At 47.4% G+C, this 27,978-nt stretch overlaps 2 protein-coding genes and 1 long non-coding RNA gene across 8 annotated transcripts in view; 2 read left to right on the plus strand and 1 right to left on the minus strand.

Annotated features, from left to right (window-relative positions):
* Positions 1–13,941, plus strand: part of chrm3a (cholinergic receptor, muscarinic 3a) — a 104,749-nt gene extending 90,808 nt beyond the window's left edge. For all 5 annotated transcript variants that reach the window (XM_072690065.1, XM_072690067.1, XM_072690066.1 and 2 more), the window contains one exon: positions 9,799–13,941. In XM_072690065.1, coding sequence (XP_072546166.1) covers positions 9,815–11,638 — 1,824 coding nt within the window. In that variant the 5' untranslated portion in view covers positions 9,799–9,814 and the 3' untranslated portion in view covers positions 11,639–13,941. The remainder of the gene's footprint in view (positions 1–9,798) is intronic.
* LOC140564516 (uncharacterized) lies at positions 82–17,600 on the minus strand. Of its 2 annotated transcripts, none has more exons than XR_011980536.1 (4): positions 17,493–17,600; positions 16,575–16,664; positions 7,348–7,446; positions 82–560 (listed from the first exon to the last, which is right to left on the minus strand). It is a non-coding gene; the product is annotated as an uncharacterized lncRNA (long non-coding RNA). The 2 variants fall into 2 exon arrangements; XR_011980535.1 differs by lacking the exon at positions 82–560 and adding an exon at positions 6,684–6,807.
* fmn2a (formin 2a) overlaps positions 14,910–27,978 on the plus strand; it is a 41,388-nt gene continuing 28,319 nt past the window's right edge. The window contains exons 1-5 of the mRNA XM_072690063.1: positions 14,910–14,967; positions 16,547–16,610; positions 17,275–19,313; positions 22,022–22,203; positions 26,895–26,993. Coding sequence (XP_072546164.1) covers positions 17,297–19,313; positions 22,022–22,203; positions 26,895–26,993 — 2,298 coding nt within the window. The 5' untranslated portion in view covers positions 14,910–14,967; positions 16,547–16,610; positions 17,275–17,296. The remainder of the gene's footprint in view (positions 14,968–16,546; positions 16,611–17,274; positions 19,314–22,021; positions 22,204–26,894; positions 26,994–27,978) is intronic.

Genomic DNA, 27,978 nt, shown 5'->3' on the forward strand with positions numbered 1-27,978 from the left:
GACCACCACAGAGCAGGTAGCATTGGGGTGATGGGTCATTCTCAGCACTGCAGTGACACACGGTGGTGTCAAGTGTGTTGCAGTGCTGGTACGAGTGTATCGGACACAACAGTGTCCACTCACTGTCCACTAGACACTCCTACCTAGCTGGTCCACCTCGTAGATAAAGGTCAAGTCTCAAGCTCTGATCTGCTGCTGCACGGCATGTGTTGGTCATCTTCTAGTCATTCATAGGTGCCCACAGCATGCTGCCCACAGGGTGCTGATGGCTGGACATTACCACTCAGCCCAGCACACACTAACACACCCGCCGCCTCCACCACTGCAGTGCTGAGACTGACCCACCACCCAAATATACGTCCTGCTCTGTGGTGGTCAGTCCTGTGGGGTCCAGGGTGAAACAGGGTGGGCAGGATAGCGGCTCAAGGCTTCAAGTTTGGAGTTCTGGTGGTTCTTCAGACAAGTCTACTGAAGTCCACAGATTCTGATTCTGATGCGACCCAGCACCTGACCCGACACCTTTAGACCGGCATTGCCCTCACCTCTGCTGCGTGTGGACCCTGAGGGCCAAAGCAGACAGGTCAATTATTCAGTGTTCGCTGGGAGACTGGATATGGCAATGCCCAGGGGCCGTGGCTACTGCCCGAATCTGAGATAGATACCCCAGCCTGGCCAGCAGTGGGGTATTACTTACACTAGCATGGGTTGATACGCAAACACGCACACGTTGGGTCGATCATCCGAATCTCGTTGCAAGAAATGTTTGCCCCCCCCCCACTCCTGGATGCTGACTGCATTAATATCGTTTGGGTCATTATCCGCGGCATCTGCTCTGCTTCATGCTATTGAATTGCCAGATTCCTGTTGTATCAGGGAGTCTGTTTTCTTCGCTGCTTTGCGTCTACCTCCGTCAGCTTACAACTGCCTGCAGGAGCGAGGGAGCAGAGCGCTGGAGGATAGTGCGGACAGCCTGGCCAGAACTAGCAGCGGACCAGCAATACTGAGGCCGTGTTTACTATCGACACATCTGTCCATTTCATTTGATGTTGATTAATTACTGAGAATTGAAATATGAATAGTATTGCTGTTCACTTCATCTATACACTATATGGACAAAAGTATTGGGACACCCGCTCATTCATTGTTTTTAAAAAAAATAAACAAAAGGGTTTGTCCTGCTTTTGTTGGACTATCTATGCTAGACTTTGGAGTAAAGCATTGCTGTGAGGATTTGATTGCATTTAGCAACAAGAGCAGCGCTAGTGAGGTCAGGATATTGGATAATGATGATGATGATGATGATGATCACCACTTCACCTCATCATCCCCAACTCATCCCAAAAGTACTGGATGGAGCTCCACCCCCATCATTCCAGAGAACACAGTTCTTCCACTGCTCCACAGCTCCTCAATGCTGGGGGGCTTTATACCCCTTCTAGCCCACACCTGGCATTAGGCAGCATGGTGCCAATAGGTTCATGATGTTGATCTGCTCCAGATCCAGGGAATTGACCCGAGTTTTATATGTTACTCTTTCGCTGTACAGCTTTTATTTTACTGCTTTCTGGACGGCGGTGCAGCTCTACAGCTCTGGCTGATGACCACTCCGGTTCTGACCTTCAGCAACAGCCAGAGCAAGTCCTGATGTTGCCTCAGGTCTTTCCAGAGGGGCTGTGTCTGGAAACACATCAGCTAGATGATAATGTGTAAGGGTAAATAATGGATGAGAATGGTCGTTGGTTATTGACTGGTCAGCTTCGTCAGCGTTGCGCTGGATTGAGGTATCTGACCGTCCTTTGTGGTTTGAGGAGGGAATCTGCTGGATATGTGAGGCCCCTGGTTGGAGATGATTGGTCTTCAGTGAAGTGTATGTTGCTAGTCATGGGTTGCGGATGAGAGCCAGTCATTAGCCCGTTTGCCTGCCTTCACTGGTGGCGCTGAAGAGCTCGGGATGTTCAGCTGAAGTGCGAAAGCCTGCTCCTTTCACGCTCCTCACAGTTCCACTGCATAAACACTTGACCGGGAACTTTCAGATCCATGGGCAGCAGCAGTTTTCCAGCGCCTCCTGCTCCACTTTACTCAAGACCTTTTACTCAAGACCTTTCCAGCCTTTGGGTGGTCTGCTGTTATGCAGCCCCCCCTTCACGCTCTCCGGAGTCGACAGCAAGGTGCAGGAATGATGGAATGAAAGCGATTGGTATGAAGAGCAGAATATAGGTATTGATTCCATTCGAACCCAATTCACACGAGCAGGCACCAGCAATCAAATGTCAGCTCAGGTCAATGGGAGTTGCTGGAGGGGCCGGAGGAGGATGGAGGGTTAAGTCAAATCTGGCCTGTGGAATGGGGAGGGAGAGCGGGGAGAGAAGCTCAAGCCCACATGGCTGTAAACATTCGAGGGAACGTGGGACGGTTACGCAGAAAATGGGTGGTTGGGAGGTCCTGGAAGTATGGCTGGCTGATTACATTCCACTCAGCACTTGAGGAACTGGTTAAGGCCTGCGTTTATATACACTGTATGGACAGAACATGAAGACAAAAGTATTGAGACACCTGCTCATTCATTGTTCCAGCTGAAATCAAGGGTCAGAAAACGTTTCTCCTGCTTCAGGCGGTGTCTCTACTGTCCAGGGAAGAAGGCTGTCTACTACGTTTTGCCAAAGCATTGCTGTGAGGATTTGATTGCATTTAGCTAAAAGGTGAGGATGAGGTCAGGACGTCTGATGATCACCACCCCACCTTACCCCCCAACTCCCCAACTTCTCCACAAAAGTATTGGATTGAGCACTAACCATCATTTCGGAGAATACAGCTCCCCGGGGGGCAGCGGCGTAATACCCCTCTAGCCCACGCCTGGCATTAGGCAGCATGGTGCCAATGACTTCATGATGTTTATCTACTCCAGAAAGTCCTATTCTATTGGCAGTACTTCTCATCTGGGGCTGGATACGCTGCATGTGTGTGTGTGCATTTTCACATCTGTGTCAGCAATGGGTGCAACTTGAAGTAGCTGAATGCACTCATTAGAAGGGGTGTCCACAAACATTTGGACATGGTTCTGTAGCCACCCTGTATATCCTGTGATCTAGTACCTGCTAGACTTTGGCTTAGGTCCAGTCTCGTGCAGCGGGACCCGCAGTACAGGAGAGTTCATTAGCCCCCTTCAGCACAGGACAGGGCGTGCGAGAGGCGAGATAGAAAGCATTAGTGCAGCAGTGTGGAAACGCTCAGGAGGCTGAAGAGGCCGTGCGTTTGATTCCAGCTGATGACCACCGCGGTCACACCAGTTTCTTATTAGACCCCCTCCCTTGTTGTCCCACCTATACAGACTATAGCCCATGCACAGTTTACCTCTAGCCCTTCAATAGTGGTCAGTTTCTGACCACTGAGCCACTCATGTCTGGATACATTTGGACGGTGGACCCCTTTACAATGTAGCAGAGATGCTGGGACCCCGTCTACCAGCGGCACACACACATGAACACCATAAACACTAGCATGGCAGTGTCCCTGTTGCTGAGAATAGGCCACCACCCAGGGTTTCTAATAAAGTGGCCAATGAGTGGAAGCACAAGGTAGGGGTTTCTAATAAAGTGGCCAATGAGTGGAAGCACAAGGTAGGGGTTTCTAATAAAGTGGCCAGTGAGCGGAAGCACAAGGTAGGGGTTTCTAATGAAGTGGCCAGTGAGCGGAACGGCACGTTAGGTGTTTCCAATAAAGTGGCCAGTGAGTGGAACTGTATGTTAGGTGTTTCCAATAAAGTGGCCAGTGAGTGGAACTGTATGTTAGGTGTTTCCAATAAAGTGGCCAGTGAGTGGAACTGCACGTTAGGTGTTTCCAATAAAGTGGCCAGTGAGTGGAAGCACAATGTAGGTGTTTCTAATAAAGTGGCCAGTGAGTGGGAGCACGTTAGGTGTTTCCAATAAAGTGGCCAGTGAGTGGAACTGCATGTTAGGTGTTTCCAATAAAGTGGCCAGTGAGTGGAACTGCACGTTAGGTGTTTCCAATAAAGTGGCCAGTGAGCAGAGGCTGTTCTGGCCCATCCTGGTTGCATGACCTGCAGAGTTGTGATGAGCGCTATTGATCAGGTGTGTGTGTGTGTGTGTGTGTGTGTGTGTGTGTGTGTGTGTGTGTGTGTGTGTGTGTGTGTGTGCGCTGCTCATATTGAAATGTTGACATTTTGGTGGCTCATAATGCCTGGAGCAGAGAGCAAGAGAGAGCATGGGTGATCCTGCTTTCAACTCCAACACTGAGGAAAACTCAACATTCTGACATTTACACCATCTTTACACACACACACACACACACACACACACACACACACACAGACACACACACACACAGACAGGCCTACAGGCTACATAGCACAGCAAGGGGTAGCACCAAATACACAGTCCCGTTCAGGCGCGCGCACACATGCAGCAGCCATAACATTAAAACCACCTGTCTAATACTGTGTAGCTCCCCCTTATGTTGCCAAAACAGCTCTGACCCATCAAGGCATGGGAGAAGTTGGGGAGTTGGGGGTAAGGTGGGGTGGTGATCATCAGATGTCCTGACCTCATCCTCACCATGGGTCCACAAGACCTCTGAAGGCATCCTGTGGTCTCTGGCACCAAAACCTAAAGCCCAATAAGTTGTAAGGTGGGCGGGGCCTCCATGAGCATCAGTGAGCCTTGGGTGCCCATGACCCGGTCACCAGCTCACTGGCTGTCCTCCTTTGGAGCACTTTTGGTAGGTGCTGACCACTGCATACCGGGAACACCTCAGAAGACCTGCCTGATGGTTTGGAGATGTTCTGACCCAGTCATTGTCTAGAACATCACAGTGGCTGCAGAGACGAGGCTTGGTCCTGCTCTGAGAATTAGCCGCTGTGTGCGTTTGTGCTGATGAACACCTCCACGGTTCTTGATGTGTAATGATGAACGTTCTGATTGTGTTTAACTGAACAGAACCGTTGTTTCAGTGCTGGATGCTCAGTGCTGCATGACATTGCTGTAGGGGATTTGGAGGAGAGCTTTGAAAGTGTGTGTGTGTGTGTTTTCATGCTCATGCATGCATGTGAACTCCAGATGTTCATTTGGTTCACGCGCCTGTCATCAAAGGCTTCGTGCTGGGTTGTGTTTGTGTGTGTTTGTGAGTGTGTGTGTGTGTGTGCGTGCATGCGTGCACACTTGTAAGTCTGAGTTTCCTGGCCTCTACACAGCTTAGTAGATGCAGAACCGCCACCGGTTACTATAGCAACCGTCCATCCACTCAGCCGGAGGATTCCAATCCTGATTGAAATCCAGAATCTTGGGAAATGTCAGAGCGATTTCAGGTGATTCCCACAGATCCTTCCCGCCCGGGCCCGTCCGCCCCCCCCCCCCCCCCCCCCCCCCCCCTCTCTGTCTGTGGGTGGGTGTGTGGGGGTGTGTGGGTGGGTGTGTTTTCCATCACAGGTCTACGCTGGTGGGATTAGAGTAGCAGACAGAACTCAAACACACACTGAGTCTGGATCAAATACTGTAGTTGTCTCTCTCTCTGTATGTGTGTGTGTGTGTGTGTGTGTGTGTGTGTGTGTGTGTATATAAGGATCACCCATGTGCCGCCACAACGGATCTGACCAGTGGCACCAAGACATTAGTGGCAGCTTCTTTAAGTCTTGTAATTTCTGAGGTAGGACCTCCATGAACATCATTGAGCCTTTAGTGCCCGTGACCTTGGGTTCACTGGTTGTCCTTCCTTGGAGTACTTTCGGTAGGTACTGACCACTGCATACTGGAAACCTTCCACAAGACCTGTCTGATCTGATGTTCTAGACGATGACTAGGTCAGAACATCTCTAAAACATCACAGTTCCTCCACTCCTCCACAGCTCAATGCTGGGGGGCTTAACACCCCTCTACTAGCCCACGCCTGGCATTAGGCAGCATGGTGCCAATAGGTTCATGTTGTTTATCTGCTCCATAGAGTCCTATTCTGCTGGCAGTACTTCTCTATGGGGACTGGATGAGCTGTGTGTGTGCGTTTGCACATCTGTGACAGCAATGGGAACACCTTAAAGCTGGCCATTAGCTGATTGCATTCGTTACAGGGGGTGTCCACAAATATTCGAACATATATAGTGGGTCGGGGATACGTTTGTGTACATGTTTGCTGGGGTGGGAATGATGTGTGGTGGGGACATGTAGGATTGGTCAGCTTGTAGACTGGCTTGTAGACGCCCCAAGTTTAGTGTTATTTAAACACTGGAGAATGTGGCTGATCTCTAATTCTCTTCCCTTCCTCCTGTTCTGTGTGTGTGTGTGTGTGTGTGTGTGTGTGTGTGTGTGTGTATATATATATATATATATATATATATATATATATATATATATATATATATATATATATATATATATCTCCTCCCTCGGCTTTCACTAATCACTCCCTTTCACAGCCTGTCCGGCGACTTGGCATTAGAATCCCACAGCTAATTAAACCGAGTCCTCCCTTCTTTCCACTCGCGGAGCCAAGCCTCAGCCTTTTCTTACTTAAACTGAAGCAGATGAGGCTGAACTCCAGAGGTCACTGGTAAAGCACACTACAGCCAACTATATATATAATTAGGACCCCCATGAAGGGGGAAAAAAAACACAACAATATGAAGGATAATATTTTTTTTAAAGAAGTTTTCAGATGAGTTTAGAAGGTGGAGAGAGTTGAACCATCACACAGAGACTGTCACAAAGAATTCCAGAAGCAAGAAGCAGTGACACTGTACGATCTGCCAGCCATAGATGTTCATTTCATTCCATGACGGCCAGAAGTCGAGAAGCTGAAGAGCTGAAGGTGCGAGAAGGACGGTATGGATGAATAAGCTCACTAAGGTAGGAAGAGGCAAGATCATGTAGGGTTTTGAAGGTTAGAGGAAGGATTTTATGGCTAAAGAGGGAGGAGACGGTCAGCCAGTAGTTGGTTTTGCTTACCTCCCATGGTCTGCTCTTGGGCGGAACTTGGCTAGTGGCTCTGGGCTAGTGGCTCTGGGCTAGTGGCTCTTGGCTAGTGGCTCTGGGCTAGTGGCTCTTGGCTAGTGGCTCTGGGCTAGTGGAACGCCTGATTTTGTTGTGTTCTGAGGTCTTACAACCCCTCTTTCCCTCTTTGAAGGCCTCAGAGAGCTCTTTGGATCTGGCCATGGTGATCTTCACCTCTGACTTCAACGATCAAGAGCAGACCAGACTGAATGAGGTCTGTGGTTTGAATAACCACGTTCTAACCTGGTTCTAAATTTCCACATTTGTAATAAGGTAGTAATAAATAAAAAAGGAGTGATTTCTAAAACCTTTGCTAAATCTTTGTCTGCTGCCTATATTTAGCAAAGCTTACCTCGTCTGTTCACCTGAACCCATTGATGGTGTTTATTGGCTGCAGCTTTCCCGATTCAGATCCTTGCTAGAGCTGCTTCAATCCATAATTTCTCCTGATCTGCAGAGAGAGAGAGAGAGAGAGAGAGAGAGAGAGAGAGAGAGAGAGAGAGAGAGAGAGAGAGAGAGAGAGAGAGAGAGAGAGAGAGAGAGAGAGAGAGAGAGAGAGAGAGATATGTATGGGGTTTTCTATTAAACCCTTATTTGGGAGACAGTGTTTTTAAAGGACGAAGCGTTGGTCCGTACTTGTATCAGGTCCAGTTACATTCTATTCTCAACCTCCGTCTGAGATTAACGTGTGTGTGTGTGTGTGTGTGTGTGTGTGTGTGTGTGTGTGCTTTTATACAGTTTTAAGACAAATGTATTCTGGCTTTGTGGAGAAACTGTGTAAAACACTGCTAATGTACAGAACCGAATAGTGAGTGAGCAGGTGTCCCATTACTTTTGTCATTATAGTGCATATTATGTATGTGTGTGTATATACATAAAGTGTATATACATGTTTATCCAGCTTTTGTTATGGTAACTGTCTCTACTGTCCAGGGAAGGAGCTCTCTGTACACTGGAGCTGTGTACTATTCTCTCTACCTGAGCACTAGCTGCTAAACTCATTACTGCACTGAACAGTAACAGTTGTTTTTAAAAGTATATTTACATTTAACTGAACTGAACTGATTTGCACAGGTACAGAGGTAGAGAAATCATAAATGGAAATACAGTAAAAAATGAAAATGTAAAGAAGGAATAAAGAGCCACATGTGCAACTGTAGCGATCGTGAGCTTGTAGCAGTATAAACAGTTTAGATGAAAGCAGTATGTAACAGGGGTGTAGAAGAGAGTCTTCATAAATAACACAATGCAGATGATGTACCATACCCTGAGAACTGAGGTTATTAACTACAGCGGCTGTCATCCTGTTGTAATGCAGCACCTTGCGTACAGCGACAGGAAGGACTAACTGTTCTTGTTCTGCTGAGAGATTTAAAGTGCCGGCTGCAAATGGAGTACACATACAGTAAACAGTGTAATATTATATATATATATATATATATATATATATATATATATATATATATATATATATGTGTGTGTGTGTGTGTGTGTAAAATTACACTATACAAATCAATATTGCGTATGGCTACGTAAACACATCTCCACTAAACGGACTGAAGTATTGGGACACACTTCTTAAACACTGAATTCAGGTGTCTGTATTCAGTCCCTTTGCCTTAGGTGTATAAAATCACCCCTCTAGCCCTGCAGTCTGCCTTTCTTCCACACATCAGTGAAAGAGCGGGAGGTTCTGAAGAGCTCACTGAACTCCAGCGTGGTTCTGTATGTAATAGGAGACACCGCTGCACCAACAACAAGTCAGCTGGTGAAATTTAGACCTTCCCTCCTAGATCTTCCTCCATCAGCTGTGAGTGGTGTTATTATTATTGAACAGTGGAAGAGTTTAGGAGGAACAGCTCACAGAGAGCAGCTCAGTGTCCACCGAGTGTCTGTCAGACCACGTAAAGTTACAGAGCGGGGTCAGGGCCGAGTGCTGAGCTCAGAGCAGAGAGCAGAAAAGCCTCCAACTGACTCAGTAACTGCAGCAGAGCTCCAGACCTGCTGCTGCTGGTAGAGCTTAGAGCAAAGGGGGAGCAGCTCCATATTAATGCCTGTAGGTTTAGAATTGGAGGTCATATAAAAGCTGCTGTAGGTGGAATGTGTAGATGTCCCAATACTTTTGTCCAATCTGTGGAGAAATATCTGTATTTGCTTATAGAACAAACCTTTGTGTGTGAGCTCATCCAGAGGCTGTGAAAGGCCTGCGGTGTGTCTTCCTCTGTCCCCGAATTTCAATAAAGACACGTCCTGTCTGCCTGGTCTGTTGTTGAACGGTGGCCATTCTCATTCTGTCTGCCTGTTAACTCTCAGACTGTCTGTCAGAAGGCTATCTCTGCAGCACTTTCGCACATAGCTGGTGTTCTTCCAAAGGAAGCGTCTCCAGCAACACTGTGAATGGCCAAGCTGGAGCATGCAGCAGCTGTCTGCGTGTGGGGAATTGTGTTGAAATCTCTGAACGAGCCTGTGTTTCAATATGATAAGTGCTAGAGAATACCGAACGAGTCCGACTAGCGTCTGAAGGCATTGTTCTGGCGTACAAACTGTTTTGGAACAAGTGCGTCTGCACATTTGGAGCACTGCATGCTTTACATGGAGACGTGGTTAGCTCTGAACACAGGCAGGGAACTTTTAGAAAGCAGGACAGCCTGATAACCTTGCTGTTGTGGCCATGGTTTTGAGAAACTTCATCATATTCACATAATCATTTTAGGTTCTGTATCCAGATGTATAGGTGGATAGCACCCTCTAGTGGCCTTCATCATCTGCTTTTCTCTTATTCCTGCCTTTTCTCTTTTTCCAGAATATGCCTGGACTGCATGATGGACTCCAACAGCGCAGAGCCTGGCCAGTATGTTCCCTCCAGCACCCTGGGACCACCCGTTTACCCGCAGTCCTCTCCATGGCCACTGCTTCAGAGCATGGATGACTCCAACGCCTCTTTCCTGCAAGGCGCTCTGAACCTCAGTGCCATTTACGGGATCAACAGAAGCGACCCTAAGGTCGAAAGTCGCGAGTATGACCCTTTGGGCGGCCACTCTCTGTGGCAGGTCATCCTCATTGTGCTTTTCACAGGACTGCTCTCGCTGATCACCATCATAGGCAACATCCTGGTCATGGTGTCTTTTAAGGTCAACCGGCAGCTCAAAACTGTCAACAACTACTTCTTGCTCAGTCTGGCCTTCGCTGACCTCATTATCGGGGTCATCTCCATGAACCTGTACACTGCGTACATCGTGATGGGGCAGTGGGCCATGGGCAACTGGGCATGCGATCTCTGGCTGGCTGTAGACTATGTGGCCAGCAATGCGTCCGTCATGAACTTGCTGGTGATCAGCTTCGATCGGTACTTCTCCATAACGAGGCCACTGACGTATCGCGCCAAACGTACCACCAGACGGGCGGGGGTGATGATCGGACTGGCCTGGCTTGTGTCGCTGATCCTCTGGGCGCCAGCAATCCTGTTCTGGCAGTATTTTGTCGGGGAGAGGACGGTTCCGCCCGACAAGTGCTACATCCAGTTCCTGTCCGAGCCAATTATTACGTTCTGTACAGCCATGGCAGCCTTTTACCTGCCCGTGACTATTATGAGCGTGCTGTACTGGAGGATTTATAAAGAGACTGAGAATCGCTCCCGAGAGCTGGCGGGACTGCAAGGCTCAGGAGGACGACTGGGAGTCCAGGAGAGACCTCATTTCCACCTCCATGCCACGAGGGGAAGCTCCAGGAGTTGCAGCAGCTTCGAGCTGGGCCGTCCCGTCCAGAGACGGCGCTCCTTGCTCACTGGCCGCTTCCGCTGTTGGAACTGGAGGCCTGGTGGAGCAGGGGCAGCCGGAACCCACAGCAGGGCCACAGAGGACCGGAGCAGCTGCGACAGCTGGAACAACAATGACGCGGGACTTTCCGCCGATCATTCCGGGTCTTCCGACGACGAGGAAAGCGCCCCGTCAGCTGCCCGTGCCATCTTTTCAATCGTCCTCAACCTACCTGGCATGAGAGCCGCTGTGAACTCCCAGGTCACATCCTGCGAGGATTTGGACGCTGCCTCCGAGGAAGACCCGCTGCGTGGGAGCAGAGAAGATGGCAAGAGCGACAGCCTTTCCCGCTCCGTCAGCAACGGCAACAAGCGCTTTGCCACCAACATCGCCAAAGTGCAGTCTATGCCTGCCATTGAGGCTACGCCCACTAGCATAGACCCGTCCGCTGCCAGCACCGCAATGAAATCCCCTTCTGCGCCCATAACGTTCAAAGAGGCAGCGCTGGCGAAGCGGTTCGCTGCTCGGGCGAGGACCCAGATCACCAAACGGAAGCGCATGTCGCTGATTAAAGAGAAGAAAGCAGCCCAGACTCTTAGCGCCATCCTCTTCGCTTTCATCATAACCTGGACGCCTTACAACATCATGGTGCTGGTCAACACTTTCTGTAACGGCTGCATCCCAGAATCTCTGTGGGCTCTGGGCTACTGGCTCTGCTACGTCAACAGCACCGTAAACCCCATGTGCTACGCGCTGTGCAACAAGACCTTCCGGAGAACGTTCAAGATGATCCTGCTCTGCCGCTGGGATGAGCAGAGGAGCAAGCAAAGCTTTCTGCAGAGGCAGTCGGTCCGCTTCCACAGGAGCATACCCAGAGACTCCACATAGCGGAGCCAGCAGCCACACTTGGTTAACGTGGAAAAAGTGCGACTAGATCCAACCGGTGGATTTAGCCGCTGAATGGAGGTGGCTTGGAGACCTTCCACACGGTTCAGGTTTACCCTTGCCCTAAAGTTGATCAGTGGGAGAACAAAGATGGGGTTGAGCTTCTGGGCAGGTGTTCCAACCTCAGGTTACTCCTCAGCAGTGGACAAAGTGTAATTAAGGAAAAGGGCTTCAAAAAGACTTTGCCTTGAACAAGTGCAATTGTCGTGAGTTCCTTGTAGAAGATGGGGACAAGTACCTCCTAGGAAGCCTGGGATGCATATGTGGTCGGATGCCATATACTCAGCATCTCCTGGGTCATCTGTGAAATACGTTGAAAGAGGCCGTAGACGTAATCTAGGAATCTCTTACTGAACAAAATGTAAATTTCAGGGTTGAAAATGGACAGTTTCAGATGTTATTCTTAAAAAATTAAGAAGAAAAGACTTGAAACAATAAAAAAAAAAAATGCAGATTAAACTACTTAACTTTAACTACTTGCGGGATATGCAGGGGCGCTGCCAGGGATTTTGGGCCCCATGAAAAGATATCACACTGGGCCTCAAAACTCTTACAATTCTGCCAAAATACCCAATTAATACATTTTTTTAAGGCCCCTGTCAGTCACGGGCCCTGAGAATCATCCTAACCATCGACCCCCACTCCCCCCACCTCCCGCGGCGCCCCTGCGTGTATGTACACCTACAGTTGAAGTGACTTATTTGTACTTAAACTTTGGCTGTTTTTTTTCTGTGAACGTGTTGCAACCAAGGTCTTACATGTCTGTAAGATGTGGGTATATGAATGTTCTTCTGTATAATGTAAACCACAGTTGAACAGCCAGTCTTACAGTCCTAGCTTCTCCTGTTGGGTGGGTGAAGGACTATTGGCGATTTCTTCCTCAGAGCTCTGAGCTCTGGTAGGCCGTGAGTGTTGTTTACATGATTTTGTTACAAGTGCTACAAGTAATTCAATGGCTGTTCTTGCGGTATTGAGTGCATATTGGCGATTCCGTTGTTTGTACTTTATTGGGCCTTTTCTTTGTGCTTGCTTGAACACTGACCACAAGGGGCCTGTTAAGGACATGTTTTGTAATAATAATATTATTATTATTTCATATCATTATATCTCTTTAGCGACGTGCGATGACGTATTTAAAAAGATGACGTTGATTATGCTGGTGTTGATGTTGTGGGTCCAAATTTGATTCGGTTCGCTTTGCCGTGGTTCTCTTCGCTCAACAGGTTTCGTAGCCCTTTCCCTGGACTGTTATTTTTTTGTTTTTTGGTTCCAGTTCAGACCGCTCCCGCATTCTTCAAGTGGGGGTAGCTAATCATTGGATGGTTGCTTTCCACTACATGGCCTCCATGGCATCCTAATTGTAGGGCCTTTAGCAGTTAGCCTAAACCAGACCAGCATTATTAGTTGTATTATATCATCTCTCAACCAGATTAAGTCCAGACAGAATAAGAACAGCCCCAGTTCTGGCAGCATAAAGTCAGCGGAGCAGCAGCGCCCCCTGTTGGACACAAAGTGATCCGGCAGGACAGATTCACAATAGGCAGACAACCTTTAGTTTAGTAGACTCTATGACGTGACCGTATCACTAATAGGTGTCTAGTAAGGTTCTGTAACCCAGAACTCGAACCCCCTTCTAGTTGCTGGTTGATCTGCTCATGTTCTGAGACTTCTGAGAAAAGCATGATGTTCTCCAGCAGACAGTTTCCAGGACACTGGACCTTAAATAGATCATAAATGCAATTACAAACAGGCAACAGTTGCTACAAACAGGCAACAGTGTTTTAAATCTAACCTGGATGTGAGCAGATTTGGTCAGACTGCTCTGGAGAAATGTCATTTTGCACCTCCTGGACCATCAAGAACTTCAATAAATCCGTCTCCTCTAACATCTACCATGCGCAGTCCATCCGGTCACCCGCGATCCAAGCGACTTTACAGCTAAAATGCTGTTGCGGTTCATTTTGCTTTACACTTTGCTTTACAGCGGGCGACGGCCCGGTATCTCCTCGATCCCCTATGAGATCCTGCTGCGGTGGCGCTTCTGTGAGCTGTTTCGTTAGTGGCTGCATTTCTGTTTTTGTCTGAAACGGCCGTGTTATGGTACCTAGCGGAGTGTAACGGTGGATTTTCAGACTGAAATGAGCTGTTCGTGTCGAATGTTGTCCGGAATGCGACTCAGCGAAGAGGCATTTTTATCCAGTACTCGTTTTCTCTAAATAAATGTCACTTTTTTAAAAATAAAAAAACGTTGTGTTTCTATTTCTGGCATTTATGAGACAATTCCATTTTCATTTGCAAAGAAATACGAAATATGGAACACCTGTACTGACAGTCGGGCTGCGTGGTGTTCATATTGTGACTGCTCTCTCGTATATGAAGACCAGACCTTCCAGTTCACACCCTACACACTCACTGACCACTTACTTTATGTTTATTTGGGTTTATTCTAATGTTATATAGAGTTAATTACAGGTAGACACTCACTGACCACTGACTTTATGTTTATTTGGGTTTATTCTAATGTTATATAGAGTTAATTACAGGTAGACACTCACTGACCACTTACTTTGTTTATTTGGGTTTATTCTAATGTTATATAGAGTTAATTACAGGTAGACACTCACTGACCACTTTGTTTATTTGGGTTTATTCTAATGTTATATAGAGTTAATTACAGGTAGACGCTCTCACTGACCACTGACTTTGTTTATTTGGGTTTATTTTAATGTTATATAGAGTTAATTACAGGTAGACACTCACTGACCACTGACTTTGTTTATTTGAGTTTATTCTACTGTTATATAGAGTTAATTACAGGTAGACACTCACTGACCACTGACTTTGTTTATTTGAGTTTATTCTGATGTTATATAGAGTTAATTACAGGTAGACACTCACTGACCACTGACTTTGTTTATTTGAGTTTATTCTGATGTTATATAGAGTTAATTACAGGTAGACATGGGTTTAAGTATTCATTGGATTTTCTCTGTGTGTGTGTGAGAGAGAGCGAGAGAGAGAGAGAGAGAGAGAGTGTGAGTATAAGTCTATTGGCAGCATGCAACAGGAGAGACCATGTGATGTGAAGCTTTCCTTCATGTGACTGAGGAAGATGATGAGCATGAGGAAGATCACAAAAACTTATTTGTTTCCAGTTTTACCGCAGATACCATTACAAATCACGTACTCTGGAACTTTCTCTCTTTCTGTCCACACCCCGTCTCTCTCGCTCTCCGTCTCTGGGCTGGAGGTCCGGTCAGCTCTTTAAAGAGGTGAGTTGATTTACTGACTTCTTAAAGCAGCACTCAGTCTCCATGTGTCTGACCTGTTGGATTTTGCTGTTGCTGTTAATCCTGGATGTGGTAGGTCCGCCTGCCCCGCGTTGGCTGGTATTAGGGCTTGCTTGTGGAGAGATGATGCGCTGTGGTGGCGTGTTGCTGAAAGCGTGAGCATGTGATACTCCTTTCGGTACAGACTGGCTTTTGCAGTCGAGGTTAATTTCAGTTCTAGATCAGTGTTGTATCGTTCATGGCACCTACACTGTGTCCAATTGTTTGTGGACACCCTTACTTAAAGTTGCACCCATTGTCGGCACAGATCTGCACAAACACAGCTTGTCTAGTCGCTGTAGAGAAGTACTGCCAATAGAATAGGACTCTCTGGAGCAGATAAACATCATGAACCTGTGGGCACCTGGGGTATAAAGCCCCCCAGCATTGAGCTGTGGAGCAGTGGAACTAGCTGTGCTCTCAGGAATGATGGTTGGTGCTCCATCAAATACTTTTTGGGATGAGATGAAGTAGTGATCATTCAACATCCTGATTAATCAACCTCATTAACGCTCTTGTCGCTGAATGCAATCAAATCCTCACAGCAGTGCTCCTCCAAAATCTAGTACAAAGCCTTCCTCCTTGGACAGTAACTTTTTTCCCCCCTCGATTTTGGAAGGAACAATGAGCGATTCGGTGTCCCAGTACTTTTGTCCATATAGTGTAGCTAACAGTGTCAAACAGTGTCAGAAACCACATAATCAAGTCTATCAGAGAATCCTTATGTAATGTAAAATGACTTATGGATTCAGTTAGCCAAATGCTAATTGGCGCACATTAGCTTTAGCTGCATTAGCCTCATAGCTCCAATGTAAAACTAAAGAAGCACCTTTCAGGTACCAGACATGGCTTGGATGATTAATTTTGTGTAAGGGGGGGGGGGGGGGGTGACATCAGTGCAGGACTTCAGTGACATCAATGCAGGAGTCTGAGAGCAGCCTGGCAGCTCACATGATACTGTGCAGACACTGCATCTCAGTGTTCCATTCAAATATGCTGGGATCAGCCCTGATCCTGTAAATTGCATGGGGACATCACTGTCTCATTGCCCTCACACTCCGATTACACCCAGGAAATATCATGTACTCCGGGAGTAGGGCACTAGGTTATTGATTATAGCACTATGGGTTCAATACCCAGGTCCCCTAAGCTGCTGGTGTTGGGATCTTGTGCAAGGCCCTCAACCCTCTCTGCTTTAGGGGTGCCATAGCATTTTCAGTGTACTGTACAGTATAAATGATTTATCTGAGACTGGGGTTCGATTCCCGACCTGGATGACTATGCTGCACTACACCAATAAGAGTGCTTGGGCAAGACTCCTAACACTACATTGGCCCACCTCTGTAATACGAGTAACCTTGTAAGTCGCTCTGGTTAAGAACATCAGTTAAATGCCCTAAATGTAAATGTTATTATACTAATTCTGATTATTATTATTATTATTATTACAGATGGGTTTGTATTCATGATGCTGTTTGCTGAAGCTTTACACACAGGACTTTTGTGTCTTTCTGTTCTAAAGGTAGAAAAAGATAAAGGGCAGTACAGACCTCATCTCTGCTGTGCAAATCCGAGCCAGAGTCCAGGTCAGTAGTAGTCTCTTACGACAGCATTGTAGAAGACTCGGATACCTCAGTGTCCTACAGCAACACAGAGATGTTAAAGCAACATGATTAACACCTGTATCAAACTGTGTTTGACCTGAAAAGTCTCTTATTTCTTAATTTGAATATATAATTAATGGACAAAAGTATTGGGACACCTGCTCATTCATTGTTTCTTCTGAAATCAAGGACATTAAAAAAAACAGTTTATCCTGCTGTTTTGGAGTGACTGTCTCTACTGTCCAGGGAGGAAGGCTTTCTACTAGAGTTTGGATGAGCGTTGCAGTGAGCATTTGATTGCATTCAGTGACTAGAGCGTTGGTGAGGTCAGGGTTTTGGATGATCACCACCCCACCTCATCACAAAAGTATTGGCTAGAGCTCCAACATCCATAATTCCAGAGGGCTTTAAAGACCTCTAGCTTATGCCTGGCTTTAGGCTTAGTGCCAATAGGTTTATGTTTATCCCAAGAGAGTCCTGTTGTGCATCTGTGTCAGCAGTGGGCTTCCTAAAACTTAAAGTAGCCGAATGCCTTCATCAGAAGGGGGTGTCCAAAAACTTTTGGACATTGTCTTTACAGCTACTTGTATGTCGTCTTCAGGATGCACATCCTCCGCAGGTTTAACAAGTGTATGTGTTTTAACAGGTGTCAGTTTCCGTGAGGCAGGATGCAGGCCATTCAGACTATAGAGACGCAGCTTCCTATGCTGCGGGAGAGCTTCCACTCGTCTCCGTTCAGAGAGCGAGACCGAGAGAGGAGGAAAAGCAGCCTCACGAACCTCATTAGAAAGCAGCAACAGCAGCTACAACACCAGCAGCTGCAAAGAGAGTCTCATCAGAAGCTCCTGGAGAGCCATGCCTCACCTGGTCGAGCAGAGCATCCTCGCCTGGCTCGCTCATCCAGCAGCCCCGTCTGCGAGCCAGCGGAAGTGGCAGCTGGCCGACGGAGGGAGATAGAGAGGGGTGAAGAGCGAGAGAGCACAGGAGATAGCACAAGAGAGGGAGAGGCGGGTCTAGGCCCGTCTTCCGCCCTGGCATCACGGCTTGCATCACTGCAACAGCTGTGCCCGAGTGAGGAGAGAGAGAAAGGGAGGGGGGGATTAGAGAGGGAGGGAGGCCGAGAGAGGGAGCAGCAGCAGAGGCGGCAGCAGCATCAGAGGGAGAGCAAGCCAGAGCAAGAGCGCTCTCAGCATGGCTTGATTGCAAAGGGGGTTCGCCTGCTGAGGAACATGGGCAACCAGGAGGCCAAACAGAAGAAGGCAGAGATCACCAGGGATGGAGTCATCATTGACGATGGAGACCCAGAGGGCTCAAAAAAGAGCAAGGCAAAGTCCCAGGGCAAAGCCGGGAAGTGGTCCAGCGACAAAAAGAAACCCAAGGCGGAAAGCTCCAAGAGTTCGGTCTTCTCCAGCATCCGCATCCGGAAGGGTCTCTCACGTAAGACGGCGTCAAGAGAAGATGTGCTGGACGAGGGAACAGGGACCAGAGGCACTGATTGCTTCCAGTCGGGCGAGGAGTTGGAGGGTCTCGCGCCCGACGGCGACCCGGAAGGTGTTATGCTGGTGGCAGCAAGCCAAGGGTCAACAGTGAATGCCGTGGAAGAAGATGGATCAGGATCCGATACAGATCTTTACAGTTTCCATTCAGCCACTGAGGCTCAAGACCTGCTGGCAGATATCCAGAGGACCATCAGCCTGCAGCAAGGGGAGTGCAGAGTAGGGGAGCAAGGATGGATGTATGGATCGGGGGACCTCAGAGAAGTCGAGGGTTTGAACGAACCTGAGCGTCAAGTTGAGGACAGCCGGGATACTGGTGATGAACCTCATGAAGACCAGACATCTTGTACTGCAGAAGCTAATGGTAAGCAGATGACTCCCTCTCGTTCTGGAGGCTTTGGAGCTGGAGAAACTGAAAGTGAACCTGCACCACTGGAGAGTCCCAGTGGTCTTCACAGCCCAGGTGGTGTCACCAAGACTGTGAGCAACTACAGCATCCAGGATACCGTGACGACCAGCACATCCTACGAGAGTGCAGAGGAAGGTCTGGAGCGGAGTTCCTCTCTGTCCTCTCCGGTGGAGGAATGCCTTTACGGCATCAGGAGCTTGACCCAGAGTCTGGAAGTCGGCCTCGGCTCGGTCGAGCAGCTCGCAGACCTCAGGCCTAAGCTCAGTCGGGTGATTTTTGTTCCACAAAAGAGTGTGAGTAGCTTGGATCTGAACCGGGAGCGCCGCGAAGATGACGACATCAGCCTGGGAGAAGAAGGGCCTGGGTCGTCACTGACCCAGTGGTCGTCTGAGACTCTGTTGGCCCCAGGGGCGAGGCCTCGCAGGACCTCCAGCAGTTCTTCTGGGGTCAAACCCTACCCCACCGTTCAGCCATCTTACGTGAAGACGACCACTAGGCAACTTTCCTCTCCTCCACATTCTCCTGGCACAAGTCCTAGGTGCCTCCGCCGAGCGAGCCAAGATCTAAGCCTGGGGTCAGCTCAAAGGTCGTTCAAGTGGAGGACCCAAAGACAGCGCTCCTGCAGCATTGCAGGCCCAGCGGGGTTCCACGACACCTGGGATGGGCCTGTGAATGGACAGTCTGAGCTTGCGGAAAGAGGTTTCCTGACACTGGGAGCCTACCGGTCATCCTCCTGTTTTCAAGCAACTGGCCGAGCCTCGTTTCAGGATGTGTTTTCAGGTGAGACCGCAGTGATGATGGGTTTGGCTTTGTGGAACGAACTAATGTTCCTCTAAAGGTTCCTCAGGGTCACTACCCCCTTCCATCATTTTACTGTTTAGTTAACATGGTAATATTTTCTTAAATGCAGTCATTTCTCTCTCATAAGCTCGTTAGGTAGCATTACACCAGAGAGCCTGGACTCTGTGTCTCTCTTGACCTCTTTCCGGTGTCTCACTCCGTCTCTCTCTTTTCCTGCCCCAAGCTCCGAGCAGTGATGTCAAAACACACAAAATCTGACTCACAGACATGCACGCAATGCACACACACACACACACATACACAAAGACCACAGGCAAAGTATGTCCCGCACGGAATTCTGCTTGAACGGCTCTGAATATCAAAGAAGGTTGTATACACACACACACACACACACACACACACACACACACACACACACAGCGCTGGGTAGTAAGGTTGTGAGGGGGTTAGTCAAGGTCGGTCTAGACTTTATATGTCCCCATTCCCGCAAACAGCTTCGTCAAACTGTAACTCGGGGTCACCAGTGTCCTCCACAAATGGGGCTAGCTGAGGGGCTAGCTGTGACAGGCCGACGAGGGGCTAGCTGTGACAGGCCGACGAGGGGCTAGCTGTGACAGGCCGACGAGGGGCTAGCTGTGACAGGCCGACGAGGGGCTAGCTGTAACAGACTGGCTGGGGCTAGTTGTAGCAGACTAACTGGGGCTAGCTGTGACAGACCGACAAGGGGCTAGCTGTGACCGACTGGCTGGGGCTAGTTGTAGCAGACTGGCTGGGGCTAGCTGTGACAGACAGACTGGCTGGGGCTAGCTGTGACAGACAGACTGGCTGGGGCTAGCTGTAGCAGACTGGCTGGGGCTAGCTGTGACAGACAGACTGGCTGGGGCTAGTTGTAGCAGACTGGCTGGGGCTAGCTGTGACAGACAGACTGGCTGGGGCTAGCTGTAGCAGACTGGCTGGGGCTAGCTGTGACAGACAGACTGGCTGGGGCTAGCTGTAGCAGACTGGCTGGGGCTAGCTGTGACAGACAGACTGGCTGGGGCTAGCTGTAGCAGACAGCTTGTGAACAGTTTGTAGTGTTTGGCTCAGAAATGCACAAACAAACGTGATTCTTTTAGCTTATTTTGGCTGCTGCTCTGCACATCGGCTCCACAAGCTAATGCGTTAGCATTATGTTAGCATTTTTGCATTGGACCAGCTCTGGCAGCAGCAATCTGTGAGCGATAATCTGGATCCAGGATCCATAATCCAGTGGTCTGCCAGGGTCTGCACTCGCAGGCTGGTGTTTGGCGTTCCTAATCTGCGAGGATTAGCATTGATTTATTTATATATTTTTATAAATCCACGGCCAGTGCAATAACAGGAAGAGCATCTCAGCTGTTTACTTCCTGCCTTTTCCAAGTTGAGTTCATCATTTATAATATGACATTATATGATGAAATGTCTTAATTACATCTTAATTACAGCTGCTTTTAATTGATTGATATGATCCGAACACATTGATGCGTCTTGTGGAAATTAGCAAACCATCAGATACACTTCAAAGCTTCGGCTGAAGTTTTCTTTCGTTTTTGCACTGGTCCTTTAAGGCTAATGCAGCTAACAGGTAACGGAAGGCTAATGTTGGCCTTCTCTTACATGTTAGCTACACTAGCCTTACAAGTAATGGAGTGCTAATGTATGAGGCTAATTTAGCAAACAAGAAATTGAAAGATGTTTGAGGCTAGTGTAGCTAACAAGTCAAGGAAGGCTAATGGATGAGGCTAGTGTAGCTAACAAGTAATGGAAGGCTAATGGATGAGGCTAGTGTAGCTAGCAAGTCAAGGAACGCTAATGGGTGAGGCTAGTGTAGCTAACAAGTAATTAAAGACTAATATTTGAGGCTAGTGCAGCTAACTAACATGTAATGGAACGCTAATGGTTGAGGCTAATGTAGCTAAAGGCTACTCCACAGGGTTTAAAGTGAGTGGATGATGGTGCTAATTGGCTGCTTACTCATTAGCTAGCTACATTAGCTTTGTAGCTCCGGTGCCTAACTAAAGAAGCAAACGTCCGACACCATGAGCCGAGTGTGTGGGCTAATTCACCACAGATAAGCCGGAGAACTGAAGCGTATGAATTGTGCAAATGTTTGCAAAAGTTTGAACTGGAACCATAACATGAAACTGAGGTTTTGCTCATTTCTAATTTTGCTAGTGTCCGAACCCTGCAGGTCAAGACGAAAATAAAACCCAGCAGATGAAACTGTGTCCTCCATTACTCGTTAGCTACATTAGCTTCGTAGAGAAGCGAGCCTCAGACACCAGCCCTGCGTTGACTGATCGTGATGTTTCAGGAGAGGAGGAAGACTGAGCAGAGTTCAGGAAGCTTATTAATAATATAATAGGAAGTACTGCCATAGCTCTGCGTTCAGCGGTGCTCCTCAGGAAGGGTTACCACTCCCACCCAGAGCAGAGAGACCGACTCTTACAGGGATTCAGTGACTTTCTGTCTGATGGACGAGGGGGAGGAAAGTAGCCTACCCAGCCCTGTTCACCTGGAAGATCACCTGCTTCTGTTCTCTGATGCTCTCGAACATCTCACTGCGATGACGTTCCAACATTTTTAACCTAACCTGTCCTCCCCTCGTACTGACCGGGCGATTGTGTCTTTAATCCGTCTCTCTATCTCTCACTCTCTCTCTTTCCCAGGTCGCACTCTGCTAGACCGGTGTTGTATGCGCTCCCCTGCTGATGAGGGTGGTGATGAAGACGGTGAAGAGCCTGAGAAGCTGTGCTCGCAGATTCTGGCTCTGGGGATTCTGCAGCCCTTCAGCGACTGCTTCAGAGAGCCGGACGCAGGAAGTGACGCAGTCAGCAAACCCTTGTTTAATGTGAGAGTTCCTCTTTGGTTCGGTCTCTGATTCAGCCATTGTGAGCCATAGTCATCATTTTTAGGGGATTTCTGTATAAACTGGACTTGAGATCTTCAGTTAATCTCAGTTAAACTAGATTGTTTGGTTAGCTAAGTTAGCCAGCAGGCTAAACACCACAGCACAGACCGTGTTCCAGCTAACTGAGGCTCAAATCACACAGGTTTGAGAAGAGTCGAGGGAACGGTTTTGGGGGTGGTTTCCACTGTTTTCAGGCTCATTTTCGTAGACCGGTTCCTCCAGGGTTCCTTGCTTTGTCTTTTTTAACAGAACTCTTTTAACTGTTTCACCAATCAGTGAGCTCCCATAGCGCCCCCTTCCTGTGGCCATCTTAAATGCACATGGGGGAATGGGCTTACTTGGCCGTGTACTAGATATTACTGTTATGCTGTGCTACCATTAGGCTTGGACGGTATGATATGGGGCGTCCTCCCTTGCGGGTGGGAATTGGAGATTGGGAATATTTGAGCTGCTTTAACGGAAGGCTGTTGAGACCAGCGACAAATGGAAGTCAGTGGAGGCTACTTAGCATGCTCGCTTGCTTTTTGCTAAGTGATTTTTGTTAGTATTCCTTTAGGATGGGCACAGTTCGGCCGAGTGTGTGACGGCCCAGGCGTCTCCAGCAGCGTGTTAATGAGGAATGCAGAGGGGAATGGAGTCTGCTGCTGCTGCTGAAGAATCCTGGCTAAATTTAACGCTGTTTTCTCACATCATCCAACACTTCATTAAACACCTCTCAAAGTCTGCTCTGAGGAGTGAGAGAGAATAAATGGGGGCGGGGGGCGGGGGGTGGGGGCGAGCGAGGTACACAGTAACTCAGGATGAAATGCAACATGGACTTTCCGTGTAGTGAAACATGAACCGGGTCCGGGTAGAACCCACCGCTGGCCATCTTCTTGTATTCCCAGAGCTGCATACACTATATGTCCAAATGTTTGTGGACACTTTCCTTTAAGTTGCACCCATTGCTGACACAGACACAATAAATTGGGGGGGGGGGGGGCAGACGCATGTAACGCACACACACAGCTTGTGTAATTCCGGTACTGGCAAAAGAATACAAGCAGGTAAACATGAGCCAGGTGTGCCAGGCGTGGGCTAGAGGGGTGTAAAGCAGTGGAAGAACTGTGCTCTCTGGAATGATGGTGGTGGAGCTTCATCCAATAATTTTGGGAGAAGTTGGGGTGTTGGGGATGATGAGCGAGGTGGTGATCATCTGACATCCTGACCTCAGTAGCGTTCTTGTCACTGAATGCAATCAATTCCTCGCAGCAATGCTCCTCTAAAATCTAGTAGAAAGTCTTCTTCTCTGGACAGTAGAGACAGCTACTCCAACAGAAGCAGGATCAGCTCTTTTTAATACCCTTGATTTCAGAAGAAACAATGAATAAGCGGGTGTCCCAATACTTGTGTCCATAGATTGTATCTGTGAATTTGAACTGTGTGGTCTTTGGGGACATAAAAGTGACAGACGACCGAGTGGTGGTCGATTTGTCAAGACAGTGGCTAATCTTACTGAGAAACACAAAGTCAATAATCATCCAAATCCTTTTTTATAAATACACACACACACACACACACACACACACACACGTAAAAAGTAGAAATGTGATTGATGATGATGATGATGGTGATGATGGTGCAGAGATGTATGGTCTATTATAGAAGTAGACCAGGAGTGTTTTAGGAGCCTAGACATCACAGTATTATCTGAGCCTTGCTAGACTGTGACCAGGCTTGTGTGTCTGTGTGTGTGTCTGTGTGTGTGAGTGAGATACCCTTTTTTGATTGACAGTTGAATACTCCTAATAATGTAACAGAACACCGCTGGATGGGTGTGGTGGTTTCCATGGTGACAGATTATCACTGATGTCATGTTTCTGTATTCTGTCTCTCTCTCTCTCCTCGGTCAGTCAGAGCGGATTTGTAAGTGAAAGATGATCTTTTAGCACTGATTACCGCAAGTACACACACACACACACACACACACACGTCACGTCACGTCTGTATGTGTGGGACATCTGCTAACATGGTTGCATAATAGCTGCACATGTCCTGCCACTACTTTTACTGACACACACACACACACACACACACACACACACACACACACACACTCACACAGGACTGCTGTTCACTGGCCTTTTACACAGCAGCAGCTGCTCACCTTACATTCTCCTCCATAGTCCGCTCTACTCATGGCCTCTGTTTACCAAAGGGAAACTCCACCCAAAAATCATCTCTCAGTTATTTGATCTATTAGTTAATCTGCCTCGAGATCCCCTGTTCCCCTCTTTACATACTAGTCATTCTGTTCCTTAATTCCATTACAATTCATTCTGGATATTTATTTTATTAGCAGTGCATTGTGGACTGTCATTTAAATTAGATATTTATATTAATATATACTGGATATTAATGTTATTAGAACTTCATACTGGATATTAATGTTATTAGAGCTTCATACTGGATATTAATGTTATTAGAACTTCACACTGGATATTAATGTTATTAGAACTTCATACTGGATATTAATGTTGTTAGAACCTCATACTGGATATTGATGTTATTACAGCTTCATACTGAATATTAATTATATTATACCATATCTTTGATAGCAAAACTGGTCTAGCACCTGACCTACACAACTGTGCCTGTAAACTGTGTGTAAATACAGAACCATGTCTGTGCTAAATCGGCCACATCTATGAATCTAGAACTTTATCCTTGGTAACAGACTTTTTCCATTTACATCTAAAACAGTCCTTGTGCATCTAGAACTGTGTGTTGGTCTGTAAATCCTGCTGTTTATTAATAGAAGCTGCTGATCAGTCACACATATAACAGCACAATGCGTGTGTTGTCCTGAGGCCGTCTCAGCACGGGATTACTCACAGTGCATGATTTCACCATTGTGTGTGTGTGTGTGTGTGTGTGTGTGTGTGTGTGTGTGAGTGAGTGTGTGTGTGTGTTGCTCCAACCCAGAGTAATGCAGCAGAACTAAAGGCTCTATTCAGTCAGTGGTGAATCTAGTGTATTGTCCGAGGCAGCGACTGTCTCCTGAAGACGTCTCGGTTATTGTCTTATTGTATTACAGATGTTTACAGTGCAGCAGATGAACGTCAGAATTATTATTATGAATGCATTCATTAGAAAGGGTGTCCACAAACATTTGGACATGTAGCGTATCTGTCAGCAGGCAGAGGCATTGAGGCCTCCTCCAGCGCGGTCTAATAAAGCACAGATTTGAGCGCTGTTGGACTTTCTGTCAGAGCTGCTGCTGGGTCTAGTGCCCGCTAACGCTGTATGACGGATGAGGCTGGGCTAATTCAGGGCCGTCACAGACCCCATTCTGTCAGATGAAATCAGGGGTCCGGGCCGGGTTCTGCCCGTCACACACTCTGTTCTCATACACGAGCCTCGGAAGCCTCAGACCTCGCCTGACCCGGGGTCAGTCTGTCACCTGCTCTGAGTGGGAATTTGGTCAGATCCCCAACACAGTACTACTGCTCCTGCTTCACACTTTATTAAAGCCAGTTCATTGTTTTGGTTCCACTAATTATTTAATACATTTATCATCAAAATGTATCTAGAACCATGCTTTTGAAAACAAAACTAGAACCATGCCTTTGCTAATATAACTTTTTTAAATAACTGTGTATCCAGGATGAATACGTTTTATGTATCTAGAACCATGTTAACAGAACTTTTTCTGTGTATCTAGAACCATGCTTTTTCTAACAGAACTTCTTTCTATGTATCTAGGACCATGCTTTTGCATAGAACACTTTGTGTCTAGAACCATGCATTTGCAAATATAACTCACAAAATCACTTACTCTGTATCTAGAACCATGACTTTCCTAACATAACTCTTCTCTGGGCCATGTCTTTGCTAACAGATTTTTTTTGCATTTTGTTCATGTCTAGAACCATGCCTTGGCTAAAAGAATGCCTTTCTGTGTATCCAGAACAATCTTGGCCAGCACAACTCTTTATACTCTGTGTATCTAGAACAATGGATTTGCTAACAGAGCTCTTTTATGTTTCTAGAACAATGCCTTTTCTAACCACGCTCTTTATGTATGTAGAACCACGCTTTTGCAAACAAAATCATTTACTCTGTATCTAGAACCATGGCTTTTCTAACAGAACTTCTCTCTGGACCATGACTTTGCTAACAGATTTCTTTTTCCATGTATCTAGAACCATGCCTTCGCTAAAAGTATCCCTTTCTGTGTATCCAGAACCATGTCTTGGCCATCACAGCTCTTCATGCGCTGTGTATCTAGAACCATGCCTTTTGCTTACAGACATGTTCTGTGTATCGTGAGCCATGTCTTTGCTAGCAGAACGTTTTTGCAATGCCACTGCAGCTCAGCTGCTGTTTTTCTCAGGTTAGTAAACAGACAGGTCCTGCGAGTATCTAGAACCCTGCCTTTGCAGACAGACAGGGATAGATAATGTTCTAAACCCTATGAGTTTGTCAAATGAGTCCAGTGTTTGTTAGCAGTGTTAGCCTAGCCTGTACTGAAGCAATAAGAAAAAGTGTGGTGCCAGCAGAGGGCACCCTTCCCTTGACAGGGTGACCCTGAAGAGACGACCTCCGTCTCTCACCTACCTTCTGTCTCTCTGTCTGTCTTTGTCTTTCAGAAGGAGCAGTTGTACACTTGGGCTCCGTTGGGTCAACCTGAGGCCAGAACACCAGGAAAGTTACAAACCCTGTGGCCCCCAGCATCCGATACAACCCAGGTGTGTGTGTGTGCGTGTATGTGTGTGTTTCCTTTGCTTCAGACTATAGAGGAACACTGCCCTCTGCTGTTGACTCGTGCACCCTACTGGTTTATTTCTAATGACAATGGAGTGGTTCTAGCACTTATTGGGCCTAAAAAGCATCACTGACCCGCCAAGATGCCTGATCATGCCAGATGCCTGGCCCAGTTTGTCCTGTTAGAATTAGCATTCAGGTATTTGGTACTAAGTTGATGAGTTGTGCAGAATCTTAATGCTGGGATTGGAGCCTATGCTCTAAGCCGGTGCTCTAGAACCAGAGCTTGGACTTGAGACACGGTAATATTTGTGCTCCAGAACCGAATCAAACTGGGGGGCAGTGGTGGTTTAGTGGCTAGAGCACTGGGTTATTCTTATTGATCACAAGGTTGTGGGTTCAATACCTGCATCTGCAGAACTGCCACTCTTCAGGGTCAGGTCACACCATAGACCCATTCAGTTATAGTGTTAGATAGTTATAGGTAATCCAGTCTTATTGGGTCTTGATCAGTCTTGTTTTCATTTGGACTTGGTCTAGACTTGGTCTGAGTCCCCTTTGAACTCTGATTTGTCTCTGTCTCTACGAGTCTTGGACTTGATCAACGTGGGCTTGAACGCAGCCCAACCTTCAGTCATATTCGAGAGAGATTCCAGTATTCAGCTCTGGCCTCTACTTGGGCTTGGGCCCTCTTCTGACTAGCAGCTTGGACTTGTCTTGGGCATGTCTTAGACTTGATGAAGGTGGTCTTACCTGTCGCCATATTTGGGAGAGATTCCAAGATTCAACCATGTCCTTTACTTTGTCCCCGCCCCCTTTTTGACTAGCTGTCGGTTTATGGAGTCTTCTCTATAGTCCCACCCTCAGTCATATTTAATAGAGATTCCAAGGTTCAACCATGGTTATTTGGATCCCTTTGACACACACTCTTGGAACTGTCCCGGTCTTGAATTTGATGAAGGTGGTCTT

Source organism: Salminus brasiliensis, chromosome 10 (genome assembly GCF_030463535.1).
Source record: "Salminus brasiliensis chromosome 10, fSalBra1.hap2, whole genome shotgun sequence".
NCBI classification, from domain to species: Eukaryota; Metazoa; Chordata; class Actinopteri; order Characiformes; family Bryconidae; genus Salminus; species Salminus brasiliensis.